Source organism: Urtica dioica, chromosome 3 (assembly GCF_054948205.1).
Source record: "Urtica dioica subsp. dioica isolate 48M chromosome 3, U.dioica_male_clone48M_v1_H2, whole genome shotgun sequence".
Lineage (NCBI taxonomy): Eukaryota > Viridiplantae > Streptophyta > Magnoliopsida > Rosales > Urticaceae > Urtica > Urtica dioica.
Window position 1 is genome coordinate 8,502,868 of NC_142758.1, and position 19,581 is coordinate 8,522,448.

Here is a 19,581-nt window from a genome sequence, read left to right on the forward strand (position 1 = left end):
CTACTAACTCTGTGTACGTTACCTCTTTCGGAACTACGAATGCACGCATTTCTGCATTGGTGAAAGCCCATTGGTGTCCTTCCTTCTCCCAAGTGCCGTTAATTATGACAAAAACTGCAAAAAACAGTCAAACTATGTAAAATTAGCATCTATATCGCACAACATCGCACAACATCGTACGGTATCGCACAGCATCATACATAGATGCATCGTACAGCATCGTACAGATCGCAATTTTTTACCTAAATTTCAAAAAGTTAAATCTCATCCTACCATATCGTATACCATCGTACAAACAAGTTAAAACTCAGATTTTGGACTTTGTTTTCATATCTGATCGATTTTTTTGCTACATTCTATCATATACAATCATAAACTTTGTAAAAATGATTGAGTTAGTAATCTCACCCATGATTCTTTTGAAACCCGCTTAAATAGAGAGGATTTGAGTGGATTTGAGTGTGATTGAAATGATAAAAATGAAGAGTGAGAGATGTATAGGGTTCCGAGGGGTATTTTTGTCCGATTTTGGGTCAAAAGTCAATATTTAGATATTTTTAAACATTAGGGTCTAATCTTGATATTTAATGACTTATAAAGTCCAATTAAAGAAATTTCTCTAAATAAATAAGGGGAAAAAAAAGTAAGAACCTGGTACATAATTTCACCACAATTAAACCATCGATGGTCATTCCAAAAGGGTAAACCCATTTTTCTATGTGCTACTAGTGTCAAGAAGTTCCCACAAGTTCTAGAAACCTCACTGACGAGGTTAAAAAAAAAAAGAAAAAAAAAAAACATTCTCCTTCTGTCATTATTCCGCTCTTTTCTTATTTCTTTCGTGACAAGAGACATGAAGTGTAAGTGTAAGTCTTTCTGTATTCAAGTTTCGTACGCCGTTTAGTGTATGAAAATGGGTTTTCATAATCTCATTCTTTTCACAAAAGCCAAGAATTCTGTCAATGACAAGTCTCCGTAAATAGTGCTCATCAGGTGTGTCCTTCTCTTGAACATAGGTTTTCATTATGATTTTCCGTTAAAGAAGACATTGTATTCTCTTATTTTTATTTATGGAGAATTTTCCCTTCAAGAGAAAATATATAACCTTTCGTAGCACTTGCTTTTTCTATTTCTTGATCATAGATAGAAGAGAAGGCCAGTACGAAGAACATAATGTCAGTTGCGAATCACGCCTTGATCGATTTGGTGTTCTCTTGGTCCATCGATGATGTTCTCAATGACAATTTGTATAAAGACAAGGTGTGCTTTGCTTGATTCTATTGCCCCCTGTTCTTTTTGAGCAGTTATTTTAACATTTTTTTTTTAATTCGAAGCTGCTATTATTTATATTGAACCAACGAGAATGGGTATTTTAGTTTATATTGAACCAACGAGAACGGGTATTCACGCTTGATGGGCTACGAAATGTTTTAATGGTTGTTTGAGCGTCTACTGATAATGTAAACAAAAATTAAATGGTAGGTGAGGATTATACCCTATGTTTTCTCGTCGGAAACTGAATACTTGAACGCATTCATTGCCCCGCTTATAGAGGAAACACATGCTGATGTGCTGGCAAGTTTCACATCGCTTTCCAATCCATCATGTTTGGAAATCGAGTCTATAAAAACATCCCGATACTATAACCTTCCCAAGGATTTGCTCTACGAACTCGATCTGAAGAGAGGAGTGAGTGACCAGAGAGACGCGCCAGTGTACGAGCCCGAACCCGGCGACTTGATCGCCATATCAAGCGTGAGGCCCAAATGCGTGAGCGATCTGGACCGGCCCGAGAGAGCGTACGTCAACGCTTACGTCAAGAAGGTGAAAGAAGAGAACGAACGTTACGAACTCTTGATACTTTCATCGAAGCCCATTATCGCCGATGACGATACCGAAGAAGGCAGCGTGGGAGCTCTGTTCGCTGTTAAGCTCGCCAATTTGACTACAAATATCCGAATATGGAATTCGTTACACTCTGATTCGGAACTCGCTAACAGGCGCATCATCCACAACGTTTTGCTGACTGACTTTCTTGTACGAATTTTCTCAGTGCTTTCCCATAGATAATAATAATAATAATGCAATGATTTATTATTATTATTATTAATATTAACTTTTGTGTTTTTGTAGGATGCGGAAAGCTGTGCTGTTTGCAATTCTCGCGAAAAATATGGTTCCATACCTTTAGATGTGAGGGCCAAAATCCGTTATTCGGATCTGAACGAATCACAGAGAGATGCGGTTTTGAGCTGCGTTGAAACGAGGGAATGCCATCATTTGAACACTGTGAAGATTATATGGGGCCCGCCAGGGACGGGGAAAACAAAGACGGTCGGTTTTCTTCTGCACTTGCTTCTCGCGATGCGTTGCCGAACACTGACATGCACTCCGACAAACACCGCTTGCGTTCAGGTGACTAAGCGTCTTATGGAAAAGGTCAGAGAGTCCGCCGAATGCGATACGTACGGGTTGGGAGACATAGTCTTGTTGGGGAACAGGAAACGAATGAAGATCGATGATTTCGACGAGCTTCACGACGTGTTTCTCGAGCACCGCGTCGATGTGCTCAACAAGTGTCTGCATCCCAGAAACGGGTGGAAAGAGAGTTTGCAAACCGTGATCGATCTGCTCAGGGAACCGGAGAAGCTGTATCAGTCGTACTTGAGAAAGATCAACGGGAAAAGCCACGAGAACAACAGCGATATTAGTTTCGGAAACGAGGATTTAAAGGGAAATCCCGGGGAGGGTGGTGATAGAAGTAAAACCGGGAAAGGTGAGAAGAACAAAATAATATGGAAGCAGGTCGTTGCCAAGATGGTAAAAGACAGTCGACAAAGGTTTAAGCCGAAAGAGAAAAAAGAAGCAAAGGCGGTAGATGAAAATAGAGGGAACGGTGACTGCATAACAGAGGAGAAATCACATGTGACCCCTCTTGCCTTTGAGAAGTTTGTAAAGAAGAGCTTTGAATCTGTCGCAGAGCGGCTATACTTTTTCGTTATGAACCTGTCCACGCACCTACCCACAACTGTAATTTCACTCGAAGAGGTAAAGAACATGCTTGAAGCCGTTGAGTCTCTCGAATCTCTCGAATCGTATTTGTGTGATGTCCCAGAGGAGGATCTAAGGGAAGCCTTTGGTCAAGGCAGTCGTTATACAAATTTCAGTGTCGCGAGAGTGAACAGCCTTTATGTTTTAGAATCGCTGCCTCTCACGTTTCCCGTTCCGTGGTCTCCTGATAGACGGTTGATCAGAGAATTCTGCTTGGAGAACGCTTGTCTCATCTTTTGTACTGTCTCAGGCTCGGCTAAACTACACATCATCGACATGGCTCCCCTGGAACTGTTGGTGATCGACGAAGCTGCTCAGCTTAAAGAGTGTGAATCAACTATTCCTTTACAACTCCCGGGTCTCCGTCATGCTATACTTGTAGGAGATGATCGCCAATTGCCTGCAATGGTTCGAAGCAGGGTCTCTCTCTCTCTCTCTCTCTCTCTCTCTCTCTCTCTCTCTCTCTCTCTCCCCCTCAAGAAAACATTAATTAGAGCCATTTAAAAGGCTTAAATATGAGACGGCAGGGGAAATTATGTAACAACTAAGAAGTTCAAGGTGAACGTGTACCACTTTTATATATCAGGGATCGAGTTTGACTGGTGTAGAAGTTCAGGGGAATTTATGTAATTGTATATATGTCACTACTGTAACATCTTTGATTTTATTTTTTTATGCTTTTGTCATATGACCATTTGTAGATTTCTGAAGCAGCCCAGTTTGGAAGAAGCTTGTATGAGAGGTTGGCATTCTTGGAACACAAGAAACATCTCCTCAATGCTCAGTATAGAATGCATCCGTCTATAAGCTTATTTCCCAATAGAGAATTTTATTGCAATCAGATTTTGGATGGTCCGAACGTTGGGGATAAAAGTTATAACAAACGATACCTTCGTGGGAAATTATATAATCCGTACTCTTTCATCAACGTGTCGTATGGGAAGGAGGAATTCGATGACAAGCGTAGTCGGAAGAACATAGTTGAGGTTGCTGTGATTGCTGAAATTATTGCAACTCTTCACAAAGGTACTGTACTGTAAGTTAAATTTGCAACTACAAGTGCCGTTTTAGTTTCATTATGAATTAAGCGAGCATAAAAATATTCCATCGTCTCTTGAAGCGTGTTGGAACACGAGGAAGAAGGTCAGCGTAGGAGTTATATCGCCGTACAAAGCGCAAGTCCGCGCCATCTCCGACAGAATCGCGAAATACACGACGGACTCTTGTGGCAATTTCTCTGTCAGCGTTCGCACTGTCGATGGGTTTCAAGGCGGAGAGGAGGATATCATAATCATTTCAACCGTCAGGTGTAACATGATCGGCTCGATTAGCTTTCTCGCGAGTCGCCAGAGAGCAAATGTTGCACTGACTCGTGCAAGGTGATAATTTCATCTTCACACAATTTTTTTTTCCAGTAGAAACATAGTAATATATAAATAGAGATGCGTGTGGCAATAGCACGAACTGGTATTTTTGTGCAAACAGAAATAGAAATGAAAGGAAATACAATGGTGATATCGGATTTTCGAGAGGTCCGTGCTCTCCAATATCTTTCTCGCTCAGATTCTCATACCAAGTTTCCTCCATTTTTGCCTCCTAATCTCCCTTATTCATAGGCTAATATACTTCCAAAGTATTGTATATTAACCCCTAACGTATCTACTAATTATAATACCCCTCAATATTTTGTTCCTAACAAGTAGACAGGCCAAAGAATAATCTTTGAACTTGGTGTAAGAAGCTGAGCCAAAAAGAGGCATGTCCCTCCTATACACAATAGTAAGTTCCGCAAATTGTGAACTGTGTTTTGCCAGGTATTGCCTTTGGATTGTGGGAAGTGGGTCGACTTTAAGCAACAGCAACACTTTCTGGAAGAGGCTTGTTGCCGATGCCAAAGAGCGAGGGTGTTTCCACAACGCTGCCGAGGATAATAACTTGGCACGTGCTATAATACTTGCTTTGGTTGAGGATAACCAAGTTTCGGCTCTATGTAACCTTGAATCACTTCTCTTCAAGGAGGCAAGGTGGAAGGTATAATCATTCTTTAAAAAAAATTCACTACTAATTGCATTTTATCATGCCGGCCCTTGGCTTTCTGTGTCGTGTGATGGTCTTAATTTACTGCTTTTTATTTGGCCGACCAATTCGGGGATCAGCCTAGTGCTGCTACTTGGGATGTAATTTTGTTAAACTGGTTCAGTTTTCCAGACTTTTATATTTGTTATACAATGAATATTTACAATATTCTCACATAAAAAATGTATCAGGAGATAAATTCTAAAGCCTTTTCTCGTAAAAAAAATTAAAAAAATGTCTCACTTATGGTATTAGTATTACAACTCCTGATAGTGTGTGTGTGTGTGTGTGTGTATAATGCAGGTAGATGTTGCTGAAGCCTTCTGGAAATCGATGAAGAGACTTAGAAACAATAGGTTATGCCAGAGAGTGCTTGATCTGTTAGAACAGCTTTCAAACGGACTGACTCGACCAGACATCAGGAACGACCAGGTTGTCCACAATGGACTGTCCCCATTAATTGACTGTTACATGGTTAATACACAGCACTACCTCGTTTGTACTGTAGACATTACGAAAGAAAATTCACATTACATTCAGACATTAAAGGTTTGGGATGTTTTGCCCCAACCCAATATACCGGGTTTATCAAATAAACTTCGTACTGTGTACGGAAGTTATTCTGCAGATAAGATGGGTCGTTGCAATTACAAATGTTACGATGGGTATGCAGTTTCTTCCCCCTTCAAGCGTCTACGACATTCTATATTTTCTACTCCAATTTTATATCATTTAACCTGGACTTGATTAAACAAAGTGAAGGTTATCTATGGCGATTCTACAGGGACATTCTCGTTCCAATGAGATGGCCAGTGGACTCCACTTGTGCTGAAAGTGTTCCTGATCAATTATCGTCAAAATTGATATCTTCGGTCAGTCTGAAGGATAGGCCAAATACATCGGTAACTAAGGACAGGTCAGTTCTGGTTTTGTTCAATGACTTTGAACCGATGTTAAGGTGTGTAGTTTTTCAAAAGCTGATCATTGATTTTCCCAGAGAATTAGATGTGCTATTAAGTCTTTGACTACTTCCGTGAAATCTTTTATACGTAACTTTACACGTAATTTTTTTTTATTTTTTATTTTTGGGTTGGCTCACACTAAAACGATTGCAAGTTTATCCCTTTAAAGATTCTACTACAATGCAGCCTTAATTTCTGCAGGAATTCAGCTGTTCCAATGAAAGAACGAGAAAGACCAAGTCTTGAAATCGATCCCGCACGAGTGACAAAATTAGGGAATTCTTTTAGCCCAGCGCAGGAGCCTATATCAACAATAACAACAAATATGTCAGTGTTCAATTTTTTTGTTTTTTTATTTTTAATTTTATATTTTTTCTTCAGCTGGAACACTATCTAATAGCGATCTAGCTTTTACAGGAACTTGATTGATCATCAGAGATTGCCATTACATTTAGATCCCAGTTGCAGAGAAGAAGCTGATCCCATCAAGGAGTTGTCAGAATTATTTGCTTCATTAACTCTTAAGGGATGATTATCCAAAAGCAACAACAAGAAGATTAGGTACGTTTTATTATACAAAATCATGGAGGGAAACAAAATTAAAATCTCATATATTTTGAAAATAAAATACGGAATTTTTTTTTAAAATGATTGTTGGCTCAGTGGTAATAACGGTGGATGTTGACCTTGTAATACAAGAAGAAATTCACCATTTGATTACATTGACAGGACTCTTGGCTCGAGGATTGAATATAGGTGGTTTAACGAGATATCGGTGCAGGAGGTGAACTTGAACTCTATAGAGCCATAAACAGGTGATACCGATTTAATTCACATCATACCTGTTCCTTTTACATGAAGAGCTCGCATATCTTATAACAAACGTGGATTCTATGCGAATCCCATTTACAGCTTGACGGTTCATATCATCATTTTTGACACAGATGCTTCGGTGAGAGGGTTGAATGATATTCCCTTGAGCTAGCTAGTTCACATCACAGAGCTCTCACTTTCAATGGCTCAACTCACTGCTTATTCCCATCTAGATTTCCTAACAGTTGCGGTTAAGTGAAGTAATGGACTTTGGTGGACTTTCTGGTTTGATTGTTGTGTATATATGCAGATATATATTCCTTGTCATTTTTCTGGGTTTAAAACTACTTTACCCTTGAAATGAAGCTAGGCATTTGTTTTCTTCTCTAGATAGTCAAAGTTACTATAGCTCTATGCTTTCATTGCTTGTTTCATACAAGAAAAGTTCGCTCATGAGAGAGAATCAACCAATTAGTGTTCCTAAAAAACAATTTAGAGTTATTAACTGTAACTTTCAACTTAAATTTTAAAAGCTGGCCTAAAGCTATGCATATGATCCATTTGGCAAAGAAAAAAATTGTGGAGATAAACATAATAATTAATTAAGCAGATTATTATTTTTTTTCCTTTCTTATTTGTAGTTTCTAACGATTTAAGTTGTAAAGAAAATGCAAGTCATATAGATAGATTGTGGGTAATAGCTGTTAATCGCGTTTTTGGATTAGCATTCAGAACTGTCCGTGGTTCGATCTGGGGTCGGAGCCTATGACCGCACGTAGGTTAGGTGTGGTGAAGTTCTTCTATTCTCGTCGTCCTTACCTCATCGGAAAGTGGTTTCTGGCTCATCGTCACTTCGTCAATAGTCGGCCTTCGTGTTCTTCACGTTTTTCAACTTGAGAATCAAGAAACATGAACTAGGGGGCGCGGAGGGTTTTCCCCCGACGCATGCTCCGACGCTCAACATTAGCAGAGGTAGGGGGTCTCATCTCGTTTCTAGATGGTAGAGAGAGGAAATGAGAGTTAAGAGGATTTTGAGTTCAGAGTGAATTATGAGTTCAGAGGATTCTAAGTTGTGAATGACTTACCTTATGGCAATGTGAGTCAGCTATTTATAGGATATTGGCGCTTGGCGCTTGGTGCGTGACGCTTATCGCTTGTCGCTTGATGCTTGGCGCTTGGCGCTTGGCGCTTATCGCTTGTCGCTTGCCGCTTGCCGCTTGCCGCTTGCCGCTTGGCCAAGTGCCATCATGAAATAACTTGCAAGCATGTTTACCGATCCTCGGTTTTTGTCAAACATATTTTTGGCCCGTTTGACTGAGTTATTCTTTTTGCATTGTGCGATCGTTTTAGCAATTGAAGCATTGTTTTTACCATAAGAAAAATGACGGTATAACATTAACCCCCAGTTTCGCGTGCGACCTGTCGTGCGGGAAACTTTGTAGTCTTGTCGGAGCTATTTCTTTGCCTTTGGGTTGATCTGTATCGAGACCGTCTATGTGATTGTCTGGACCATGAGGAGTCTGGTTTGAGCCATTTGGTGTTGTGCTCATCTGGACCGCGAGGGTCTGACTTTGAGCTCTTTGGAGCCATGCTTGTCTGAACCATGAGTGGTTTGACTTTTAGCTTTTTGGCTTATTCATGTGGACCGCAAGGGATATGACTTTGAGCTGTCTCCGGATTGTTGGAGTTATGGCCTTTGTGTTTCTTGGGCCCGAATCTTACTCGATGTTCTTCAGATTTAGGTGAAATTTACTCCAAGTAGCGTAACAACCTTAACCACTTACGGTCGGGGACGATCTCGATTTTAGGCTAAGTGCGCTCATACCTCTTGGGGCAGGGGCTTCGCTTGTCTTTGGATCATCACGCGACATTTTGGGTACGAGGTGTTACACTACTTGGTGATGATTTCGCCCAAGCCGTCTAAAGTTGAGGAACGGGCGACCCAGAATCACGAAGGTTGGGTTGTTTGGAACCACGGGGGCTGTGCGACTCGGTCGCAGGGATCGAGCGACCCAGAATCACGGGGGTCTGGATTTTCGGAGCCACGGGGCTGTGCGACTCGATCGCGGGGATCGAGCGACCCAGAACCACGGGGTCGGGATTTTCGGAGCCACGGGGGCTGTGCGACTCGATCGCGGGGATCGAGCGACCCAGAACCGCGGGGTCGGGATTTTCGGAGCCACGAGGGCTGTGCGACTCGATCGCGGGGATCGAACGACCCTAAACCACGGGGGTCGGGATTTTCGGAGCCACGAGGGCTTTGCGACTCGATCGCGGGGATCAAGCGACCCTAAACCACGGGGGTGGGATTTTCGGAGCCACATGGGCTTTAAGCGACTCGATCGCGGGGATCGAGCGACCGTAAACCATGGGGGTTGGAATTTTCGGAGCCACGGGGGCTGAAATCGTGCTAGAGGCAATAAACAGAATCGTTTTTCATTGATAAAAGTCTTTCCACTGGGTGGATTACAAAAAGTTTCTCTTCGCGGAGATTACATATGGCGGGACACAAAATGTTGGTGATAAAAAAGAAGACCGTGTAGGGTCTGATCGTCGGTGTGGATCTCGCTCTTGCCTGGGCGGCTCTTGGTTTTTAGGTGACAATGTTGAGAGGGGCTCTTGTCTTTTGAGCCACGTTCTCATTGTTCCCCTTGTCTACTGCTTTGCCGTGTCGGCTCGTCGAGGCTTCGGCGTTGTTGACCATTTTGAGAACGAACTCTTTCAGTTCTCCTCCTTTGATTAAGGACTCAATCTATCTCTTCAGATCGATGCATCCAGAGGTCACATGGCCGTGACACTAGTGAAACATGCAATACTTGGACCGATCTCGTTTAGCGGGATCGCTCTTTAGAGGTGCGGGATCGGTAAACTTGTCGCGAGCTAACTCGAGGATCCTTTCAGGTGGGGTGTTCAGCGGGGTGAAGTTCGAGTGGTCTCAAAATTTTTCCACCAACAGACGCTTCGAGTCGGTATAGGGTCGTCCGGAGGTGTCTCTACGCGCCTTTTTCCCTTTCCAATCGTCGGACTCGTCGTCCTCCCTTCGGCGATTTCCTTGTTGGTTTGTCCTTCGGATTTGGACAAATTCTTCCAGAGTGATGTATTTTCCGGCCCGGGCTGTGAGCTCCGTCATTGTCTTTGGATCTTTCTTGATCAATGAGTTAAGGAAGTCGCCGAGTATGAGGCCATCGAGAATGGTCGAGATGGCATCGCCGTCTTCAAACTTGTCAACTTTGTTTGATTCCTCAGTGAAACGTGACAAGTATTCGCGCAGAGATTCGCTTCTCCTCTGCCGGACTGTCTGGAGGTGGCTTTTTCCCAGTTTTCTCTCTCTAGAACCGCTGAAGCGGGTGAGAAAGTTCTATTGCAGCTCCTCGAAAGATCGAATGGTCCTGAACCTTAGCTTGAGGAACCATTGATAAGCGGGGCCGCTCAGAGTGAGGCAGAACGCTTGGCACATGATTGCTGGTGATTGTCTCCTCACTCTCATCCACATCTGGTACTGTTGGATGTGGCAGAGGGGGTCGGTCTTTCCATCGTAAGGGAGGATGCGTGGCAGAAGGAAGTCGCGTGCGAAATCCTCTGCGAGTATATTCGCGGTGAATGGTGATGCAACGTCTTCCATCATGTTGCGGACGTCAGACGTCAAGGTTTGGGCCGCTCTGATACTACGCATTTTGTCCCTCAACTCTTGGAAGAGGGTCATCACATCTGTGTTGTCAGTGGGGGTTGCCGCGGGGGCAAGTCTTGTCGTCCGTCTTCTCTCGTTAGACGCTTGATCGAGAGGTGTGATGTGTGATAGAGTCGGGTCGTCCGGGGTTGGACCCGTTCCCGCTCGAGGGTTTGCTGGTTCGAGATGGGATGGATTCCGTGGAATCTCTCATCGGGCATTGAGTCGTTGCCTTCGATCCTCATCATGGCGGAGCGCGGGTCTCGGGTCATGAGTGCATCTCGGTGGAGCAAACATTCGAGTACCGCCGCTATCCGCCATGTCCTCTATGTGGTCTCGGCGATCAAAGACGGACGAGCGTGGCTCCTTAGAGAAGGAGCGAGAGCTCCGTGGGGCGACCGGGTGGTTTTGTGGCCTTGGCTCAACCATTGTTCGGCGAGCCTCACGGCGGTGCTGTTCATGAACTCCTCGTGCCTCTTCGAGGTGGTTGTGGACGACGTCTCGAATGCATGGGTCGGGGTCATCGTTTCTTTCCTCTTGAAGGGGCTCGGATGCTCCTCCTTCGGGGTTGTCGTCGGCGCCTTGCTCCGACTCTTCAATCTCGGGTCTCAACGGGATGTACTCCAGTGCGTCTTGATCGTTGAAGATATCTTCGATGAGGGTGCCTTGCCCTTTGAGTCTCCCGACAATGCCGGCGAGACGGAAGATATTCGTCTCGATTCGCTCCATTCGTGAATCTTGATCGCCTTGAACAGGTGCGGGGAGAGCCTTCTCTCGAGGGGCGTCGTTCTCTTGGGCTTGGCGGGATCGAGCCCGAGTGTTGAATGTGACGCTTACCACAGGAGGGGCGCCACCCTCGGAGATGGATAGATGACTAGCCATTTGTTGTTGGTGAGTCTTGTGGTCTTCTGCGGGGGAAATGAGTTTGCCAGTGGAGAGCTCGTGGTTGTTCTTGAGATCCCCTCCTTCTAGCGCCAAAATGTTAATCGTGTTTTTGGATTAGCATTCAGAACCGTCTGTGGTTTGATCTGGGGTCGGACCCTATGACCGCACGTAGGTTAGGTGTGGTGAAGTTATTCTATTCTCGTCGTCCTTGCCTCATCGGAAATTGGTTTCCGGCTCATCGTCACTTCGTCAATAGTCGGCCTTCGTGTTCTTCGCGTTCTTCAACCTGAGAATCAAGAAACATGAACTAGGGGGCGCGGAGGGTTTTCCCCCGACGCGCGCTCCGACGCTCAACATTAGCAAAGGTGGGGGGTCTCATCTCGTTTCTAGAGGGTAAAGAGAGGAAATGAGAGTTAAGAGGATTCTGAGTTCAGAGTGAATTATGAGTTCAGAGGATTCTGAGTTGTGAATGACTTACCTTATGGCAATGTGAGTGAGCTATTTATAGGATATTGGCGCTTGGCGCTTGGTGCGTGACGCTTATCGCTTGTCGCTTGATGCTTGGCGTTTGGCACTTGCCGCTTGTCGCTTGGCGCTTGGCGCTTGTCACTTGTCGTTTGGCGCTTGGTGCTTGTCGCTTGGCCAAGTGCCATCATGAAATAATTTGCAAGCATGTTTACCGGTCCTCGGTTTTGACCCGTTTGACTGAGTTATTCTTTTTGCATTGTGCGATCGTTTTAGCAATTGAGGTATCGTTTTTACCATAAGAAAAATGACGGTATAACAATAGCTAATAGGGATTATTTGACAGTATGAATATTATAGCTAATAAAACTAATATTTAATCAGTGAACTAACTGGCTTTTTCAATTTCGGTATATATATTATCCTCATATTACAATTCTTTAGTTGGTGATTTTTCGGGGGAAATTTTTGTATATGAGAATGCGAGAAGATTAAATATACGATCAAAATAGCATGTTTGGTTAGAAAAGAAAATTGGAATGCGAATAGGAATGAGAATGACAATGACAATGCAATTGGAATACAACGCTATTATGGATGTTTGGTGCTTATTTTTTGACAAATAATAAAAAAAAATTAAAATTTTTAAAAAACTAAGTTTTATGAATAATTCGGTTCCATTCCATCAAATCGGCTCATAACCAAATATGCCCAAAGAGTATGGGTAGACCACATATACGAAAGTCTAAGTCAAGCTAAATTATTTTTCCTGATTTGCATGGAAACTGAGGACGAAATTAAGTAAACGACAAATCAATCCGTATAATAATTATATATAATAAAAATATAAATAAGACTACCAAAGAAGGAGGTGAAAGTGAAACAGAAAAGTCATTGCTACTAAACGTGGAAAGTTAAAGATATTCGTTTGTTGTGTGGTTTTATACGTAAGACATCAAAAGAGAAGTGAAAAAAAGGGCCAATAGTTTTTTTTTTTATTATTATTATTTATTTTTTATTTTTTCATTTCAATGGCTTTAAGTCAACCTCAAGTCTTGCACGTTTTTCTTCCAACTTTCTTGTCCGACAGTCCGAGGAAACAAATAATGTTAAACTCCTTTTTCTTCTAGCCATAACTTCTCTCGGAAGTGTTTCCCGTACAAGGGCAAAAAAAAAATATAATAAACCTTTTTGAGCAAAAATAATATAATTATCTTTTCTGAGCAAAAAAAATATATAAATTTCTATATACAGATATATATATATATATATATATATATATATATATATATATAATAAACCAATTAGATTAACTTCTTGTCGAAGTAAACAATATAAAGAAAGTACCGGTTTCTATTCCCGCAACAGTATCGTTGAATATATTATATTTAAGGGCTTTCTAATATTCTAAAGAAGACATTGCTCATTTTTACCGATTATCTGTATTCTCATTCATCTTACTTTTTGTTCTTTCTTTGGTTAACAAACGATACGGTTTTGGAGATAACATAAAACAAAATAAAAAAAAAATGAAGAACGGTAATGAGAAGAAGGAAAGGGTTGTCGTTGGAAGGAATTTGATTGATTTGGTCTTCTCTTGGTCCATCAAAGATATTCTCAACAATAGTTTCTATAAAAACCAGGTACTTCTACAATTTTTTTTTTTGCTCAGATGTTTATTTTGTTCTGTACTGGGAAAAATATGAAAGCTCCTAAACATATCTGTTTTTTGGGTTTCTTGACTCTTACGTGACTGGAAGTTAAAGCACTCATAAAATATGGTATGGCAATGTACAGGTGAAGCAGATTCCAAGGACATTCTCATCAACAAAAGAGTATTTGAACTCTTTCACAACTCCTCTATTAGAGGAGACCCACGCTGACCTGTCATCGAGCGTGAAGTCAGTGTCTTGTCACTTGCTCTGTCGCCAAGCTCACTCGGTGAGACGCTCGAAGGACTTCAAGCCTCCCAAGGATTTCTTCTATGACATAGTTCTGAGACCGAGCGGGACAGAGAACGAAGCCAGTAAGAAGAGTCCGTTGTACGAGCCCCAGAGCGGGGATCTGATCGCGATCACGGGCGTGAGGCCGAACCGAATCAATGATCTCGAGAGATCGTTTGTCGTCGCTTACGTTCAGCGGGTGAAAGACGATGGTGTCACGCTCTCAGTTCTCTTGTCGAGCCCTCTCGATGATGATGGTCGTGGAAGCCGAAAGGGCGTGACTCTCTTCGCGACTCAGATGATCAACATGACCACCAATATCCGCATATGGATAGCTCTTACTTCCGATCCTAAAGAACGCAACATGAGAGTCATCGAAAAGGTTCTACAGCCTCAGTTCCTTGTGAGTTTTCAGATGTTTTCATTTAAAAGTCCCTTTCTTTTCGCCTTTAGCGTGACTTTCAATGTTTGGAACCTCAAAAATACAAGGAAGAGTAAGTTAAAATGCTAAATCCCTAGGCATATTTCATGCTTGAAAGAAATTTTAGGAAGGATGTATAACTAAAATAAGAATTTCATGTATAGAAAAAAAAAAACAGTTTGAAAAATTGAAATCTAAGAGATTTTTGTTATGTGTATGAGTTCTCATTTTCCTCTCTCGCGATTAGTAAATATGTTTTTCGCACAAAAAGTATCTCAATATTTTCGTTCGGAATGATGATGAATTTATACCTGTCTAAACAATTATGCATCAGGGAGAAAGAAAGTGCCCCGTTTGCCATCATGAACAAAGTGAGAGGGATTCTTGTTCTGAGGTGAAGATCATGGTCGAGTCATCGGAACTCAATGAGTCCCAACGAAACGCCGTTCTGAGCTGCGTTGGGTCAGGAGAGTGTGGTCACCGAAGTAGTGTGAAGCTGATATGGGGCCCGCCGGGGACGGGGAAGACAAAGACGGTCGGCTTTCTGTTGCACTCGCTGCTTGGGATGAAACGCAGAACTCTCACTTGCGCCCCGACCAACATCGCGATTTTGGAGGTCACCGAGAGGCTCGTCAAGAAGGCGATTGAGTCGAGTCAATATGGGACTTATGGCCTCGGAGACATAGTTTTGTTTGGAAACGAGGAGCGCATGAAGATCGAAGACCGCGAGGAGCTCTGCGACGTGTTTCTTGACCATCGCATCGATGTACTTGATCACTGTTTTGGCTCGGAAATCGGGTGGACGAAGAGCTTGCTCTCCATTATTTCTCTGCTCGAGGACCCTCGGAAACAGCACCGTTTGTACTTGCAAGACAAAGAAGCAAACAAATGGGTTTGCAATGATTCCGATGAAGGTGATGATGAGAAAGTATCCGAAGATAAGGAGAGAAAGAAGGCAATGAAGCTGGCTATTCTCAAATCCTTGAAAGAGAAAAAGAACCCTGGAACCCCAAAAGAGGAGGCAAAGGAAAAAAATGCTAAAAAAGAAAAGAAAGACCCCGATTTGGGTTTCACGGAGTTTCTTAAGAGGAGAATCTCTCTCATTGCGGAACGATTTTACACTTGTACTGTCGCTTTGTGTACGCACTTGCCGACATCCCTCCTTTCACCCGAAAAGGCGAAAACGATGTTCGCAGCCGTCGAATCTCTCAAATGCTTTCAAAAGTCACTGGGGAGCGTTTTGGACAAAGAGTTCGAGAAAGTCTTTGGAGATAACGTGTTGGGCAACAAAAGCCAGTGTAGGGACTGTAGAGTCGCGCGAACGAAGAGTCTCTTTTTCCTGAAACAGCTTCCGACGAGTTTTCCGGTTCCTCACTCAGCGGACAGCTTCACGGACAGAAAAGAGATGAGCGATTTTTTGCTCGCAAACGCATGCCTGATTTTCTGCACTGTCTCAAGCTCCTCCAAATTACACACGAAAGGAATGGTTCCTTTGGAATACCTGGTGATCGACGAGGCTGCTCAGCTCAAGGAATGCGAATCAGCGATTCCATTACAACTTCCTGGCGTTTGTCACGCTGTGTTCATCGGCGACGAGCGACAACTACCCGCTATGGTCAAAAGCAAGGTATTTGCGCAAGTATTTTGTATTCATAATTTTTTTTTCTTCCTTTTCTGAAGAAGCTTTGTTATAATCTAGTTTACAATGATAGATTGCAGAACAAGCTGGTTTTGGAAGAAGTTTGTTTGAGAGATTAGCTTCCTTGGGTCACAAGAAACACCTTCTAAATGTTCAGCATAGAATGAACCCATCTATCAGCTCATTTCCGAACCGAGAGTTCTATGCAAACAAGATCTTAGACGGTCCAAATGTTAAGGTGAAAAGCTACAACAAGATTTTTCTTCCAGGAAAAATGTTTGGGACCTATTCGTTTATAAACGTCGCTCACGGGAACGAACTGGCTGGGAACAATTTTAGTACAAAAAACATGGTTGAGGCTTCTGTGATTTCGGAGATAATCGCAAGCCTCTACAAAGGTAATTCTATATGATATATAATAAAAAGATCCTTATTCTTTTTTTTTTTTTTTTTTTTGCTACTAATTCTGGTTGTGTTGTGCAGAAGTCAAGTCCAAAAAGAAGAAGGTGAGAGTAGGAGTGATATCACCATACAAGGCACAAGTTCACACAGTCAGCGAAAGGCTTGGAAAGCAATATAGCTCAGATCCTCAAAGCGAATTCTCTGTAAGTGTTCGCTCGGTCGATGGATTCCAAGGAGGCGAAGAGGATGTGATAATCTTCTCCACTGTCCGTAGCAACAAGAATGGCTCTCTAGGCTTTCTCTCCAATCTTCAAAGAGCGAATGTTGGCCTTACTCGAGCACGGTAACACTCCGATAAACACCTTTATCTAACGTTAATACAAGTGGGACTATTTTTCTTCCACCATGTTCGTCGCTTATTACGCTATTTTAATGGTCAAGGCATTGCCTTTGGATCGTGGGCAACGGAGATACATTAGGCAAAAAGCGCTCCGTTTGGAAGAATCTCGTCAATGACGCCAAACAGCGCCGGTGCTTCCACAACGCTGAGGAGGACAAGAACTTGGCTCAGGCAATTATTTCTTCTCTCGTCGAGACTAATCAAGTCAAAGCTTCTCCGAATCTGCTCATGCATCTGTTTAAAGAAGCGAAATGGAAGGTATATGGATATGACCTCTGTCTCAAAAATATTTATTTTTAATATTCCACTAATTCCTTGCTTTGTTGTCTCTGTATAGGTACAATTTGATGATGCTTTCTGGGCATCGATAGCAAGAACCAAAGACTACAACCTTTGCAACGAAGTCCTCTCTCTGCTCGATAAGCTATCCTGTGGCTGGCGTCGAGCGCAAAGCGAGAACAAAAAAATATGTTCTAAATTCCTAGAGTGTTACAAGGTCAAACAAATGTACCTTCTTTGGGCTGTAAATACACTCAGGGAAGTTTCACATCACACTCAAGTTATCAAGGTATGGAATATTGTGGAACAACATGATTGTCCGAGGATATCAAAACAGCTCGAAGCCGTGTACAAAAGCTACACGTCGGATAAGATAAATCGCTGCAAGTACAAGCATAGAGAAGGGTATGTTCTTTCCCAGATTCACTATTTTTTCCGTTGGTTATGCGTTGAATGAAATGGCTCCAATCAATCATGGATTTTTGTCTACAGAGACTTGGTGGTTCCGATGAGATGGGCTGTGGAGTCTGATTCTGATAAAACAGAAGCCGTTAATTTACTGTCAGATTCAATGGCTTTGCTTCATCTAAAGGTCTGAAGCAGAAACACCACGTTCTTCAACCTCGTTCAGGCAAGCAAACCATAGTCAAGGCAAATACAACTCTGGTTGCAATTTTTCTTTCTTTGCGTTTCTCATCTTATGCTTATAATTTGCTGAATTTTCAGAGAGAGGCTTCTCAAAGTTCCGGACAAGAAGACACGACATTGACTAGTAAGATACTGAGAAATAATTTAGAGGCATTCAGTTTTGTCTTTTTTTTCGCTATAGACTTCTCAATGAATCATAAGAGGCCTGATTGCGTTGTTCTTCTTGTGTTTTGGCAGAGTGGCGGGATTTTGTTTTCCACGGACTTCCTTGTGCTGTACGGAATCAAGAGACACAATAGTACTAAACAGTCGTAATATATATATCCTGCAGAAAAACTTAACACGTGTCATCTTTATTTTGGAGTCACGTTCGTTGTAGTTCTTAATGTCTAGTATTTTGTATGTATTTAATATCTATGTATTACTCTAAGCTCGAGCGTTGAAAAACTTTTTAGCGTCTTATTTTTGTATGTATTTAATATATATGTATTACTCAATCTATGTATTACTCCAAATCATGCACTATATTTGATGTTAAAATCACCAAATTTTTTTACAATTCCAACTACAATACCAAATTATATACTTAAAAATACTATTTACCATTATTATATTATTAAAAATATACAATCTCTTTATTAATAATATTTCAATAAATAATTTTAATTTTTTGTATTTTTTAATTAAGTGATTAAAATTATTTATTACTTACCAATATCTAACAAAAACTAAAAAAAAATAGAAATAAAAATTATATTACTAAAAAAAGAAACAAAAATTAGCAAAATGACCAATTTAAACGTTTTGGTTCAGAAAAGAGTCAACGTTTCGTAAATCCTAAGTAAATAGTCATTGCATTTTATTTACAATTGTATTTTTTTTTTACAAAAACACCCATAAATAAGTTCAATTTTTTTTTGGGTATTTAAGGATATTTTTGTAAATATACGATTGTAAATAAGCGTAAATAAAAATGCAGTGACTATTTACCTAAGATTTACGAAACGTTGACTATTTCACAAAAGTAAACGCGTTGGCTATATACCTGATGGATCCAAAAAGAAAACATATTACATTTAAATAATTCAATATAAAAATAAATACATTTGATGGTTGCAATTTTTATGTTTTAATTGAATTATGTTTTAATGTATTTTTGTAGTCAATTTATGAATTTTTGTGTTTTATAAATTTTTGTAGGGTTATATATATATATATATATATATATATATATATATATATATATAATATATATATATATAATATATATATATATATATATATATAAAGTTGATGTTTTATGTCTTCATAAAAGGTTTTTTTATAAAAAATATAAAAAATAAAAAAGCGATGCGTGTGATACAATGTCACGACAAATATAATGTGATACTGTATCACACTACATATTTACCGTGTGAGATAGCGTGGGGTTAAAGAATTTTGTACACTATATATAACGTTATACAGCGTGGTTGGAGTGGCCCTAGAGCAACTCCAACCCATGCACTATATTGTTGAAATCACACAATTTTTGTATTGATTTAACACTAAATTTTTGTTCCAACTCAAACCACAACATCAAATTTCATATCTAAAATACTATTCACCATTATTATATTATTAAAAATATACAATCTCTTTATTAATAAATATTTCAATAAATAATTATAATATTTATACTTTTCAATTAAGTGATTAAAATTATTTATTACTTATCAATATTTAACAAAAACTAAAATAAATAAAAAAAATAGAAATAAAAATTACATTACTAAAAAAAGAAAACATATTACATTTGAATTCAACATAAAAAAAATACATTTGACGACTGCAATTTTTATGTTTTAATTGAATTTTGTTTTAATGTATTTTTGTAGTCAATTTATGAGTTTTGGTGTTTTATAAATATTTGTAGGGTTATATATATATA

The 19,581-nt window shown here is 40.7% G+C and overlaps 2 protein-coding genes across 4 annotated transcripts; both read left to right on the forward strand.

The window, feature by feature from the left end:
- The first annotated feature begins 614 nt into the window (after positions 1 to 614).
- On the forward strand, positions 615 to 7,455 carry LOC149402328 (uncharacterized). Of its 2 annotated transcripts, none has more exons than XM_089609514.1 (12): positions 615 to 993; positions 1,144 to 1,260; positions 1,483 to 2,037; positions 2,134 to 3,471; positions 3,753 to 4,077; positions 4,172 to 4,430; positions 4,866 to 5,082; positions 5,431 to 5,792; positions 5,885 to 6,043; positions 6,291 to 6,416; positions 6,507 to 6,650; positions 6,819 to 7,455. In XM_089609514.1, the coding sequence occupies exons 2-11, from the start codon at positions 1,174 to 1,176 to the stop codon at positions 6,619 to 6,621; spliced, it is 3,543 nt and encodes a 1,180-aa protein (XP_089465640.1). In that variant the 5' UTR covers positions 615 to 993; positions 1,144 to 1,173; the 3' UTR covers positions 6,622 to 6,650; positions 6,819 to 7,455. The 2 variants fall into 2 exon arrangements, with proteins under 2 accessions (XP_089465640.1, XP_089465641.1); XM_089609515.1 differs by having other exon boundaries at positions 5,912 to 6,043.
- A 5,881-nt stretch (positions 7,456 to 13,336) lies between these two features.
- LOC149402329 (uncharacterized) lies at positions 13,337 to 18,125 on the forward strand. 2 transcript variants are annotated; one of them, XM_089609473.1, is made up of 10 exons: positions 13,337 to 13,562; positions 13,717 to 14,265; positions 14,618 to 15,910; positions 15,996 to 16,320; positions 16,406 to 16,667; positions 16,766 to 16,982; positions 17,062 to 17,408; positions 17,496 to 17,654; positions 17,730 to 17,775; positions 17,889 to 18,125. In XM_089609473.1, exons 1-8 carry the CDS (start codon positions 13,449 to 13,451, stop codon positions 17,599 to 17,601), a joined length of 3,213 nt encoding a protein of 1,070 aa, XP_089465599.1. In that variant the 5' UTR covers positions 13,337 to 13,448; the 3' UTR covers positions 17,602 to 17,654; positions 17,730 to 17,775; positions 17,889 to 18,125. The 2 variants fall into 2 exon arrangements, with proteins under 2 accessions (XP_089465599.1, XP_089465598.1); XM_089609472.1 differs by having other exon boundaries at positions 17,496 to 17,634.
- Positions 18,126 to 19,581: the final 1,456 nt, after the last annotated feature.

Bases quoted from the DNA above. Each gene is read 5' to 3' on its own strand.
- LOC149402328 (XM_089609514.1), top strand. From the start codon at position 1,174: ATGTCAGTTGCGAATCACGCCTTGATCGATTTGGTGTTCTCTTGGTCC. The intron at 3,472-3,752 runs GTCTCTCTCTCT...GACCATTTGTAG, and splicing joins CTGCAATGGTTCGAAGCAGG to ATTTCTGAAGCAGCCCAGTT. The intron at 6,417-6,506 runs GTCAGTGTTCAA...TAGCTTTTACAG, and splicing joins TCAACAATAACAACAAATAT to GAACTTGATTGATCATCAGA.
- LOC149402329 (XM_089609473.1), top strand. From the start codon at position 13,449: ATGAAGAACGGTAATGAGAAGAAGGAAAGGGTTGTCGTTGGAAGGAAT. The intron at 13,563-13,716 runs GTACTTCTACAA...GGCAATGTACAG, and splicing joins ATAGTTTCTATAAAAACCAG to GTGAAGCAGATTCCAAGGAC. The intron at 16,983-17,061 runs GTATATGGATAT...GTCTCTGTATAG, and splicing joins TTAAAGAAGCGAAATGGAAG to GTACAATTTGATGATGCTTT.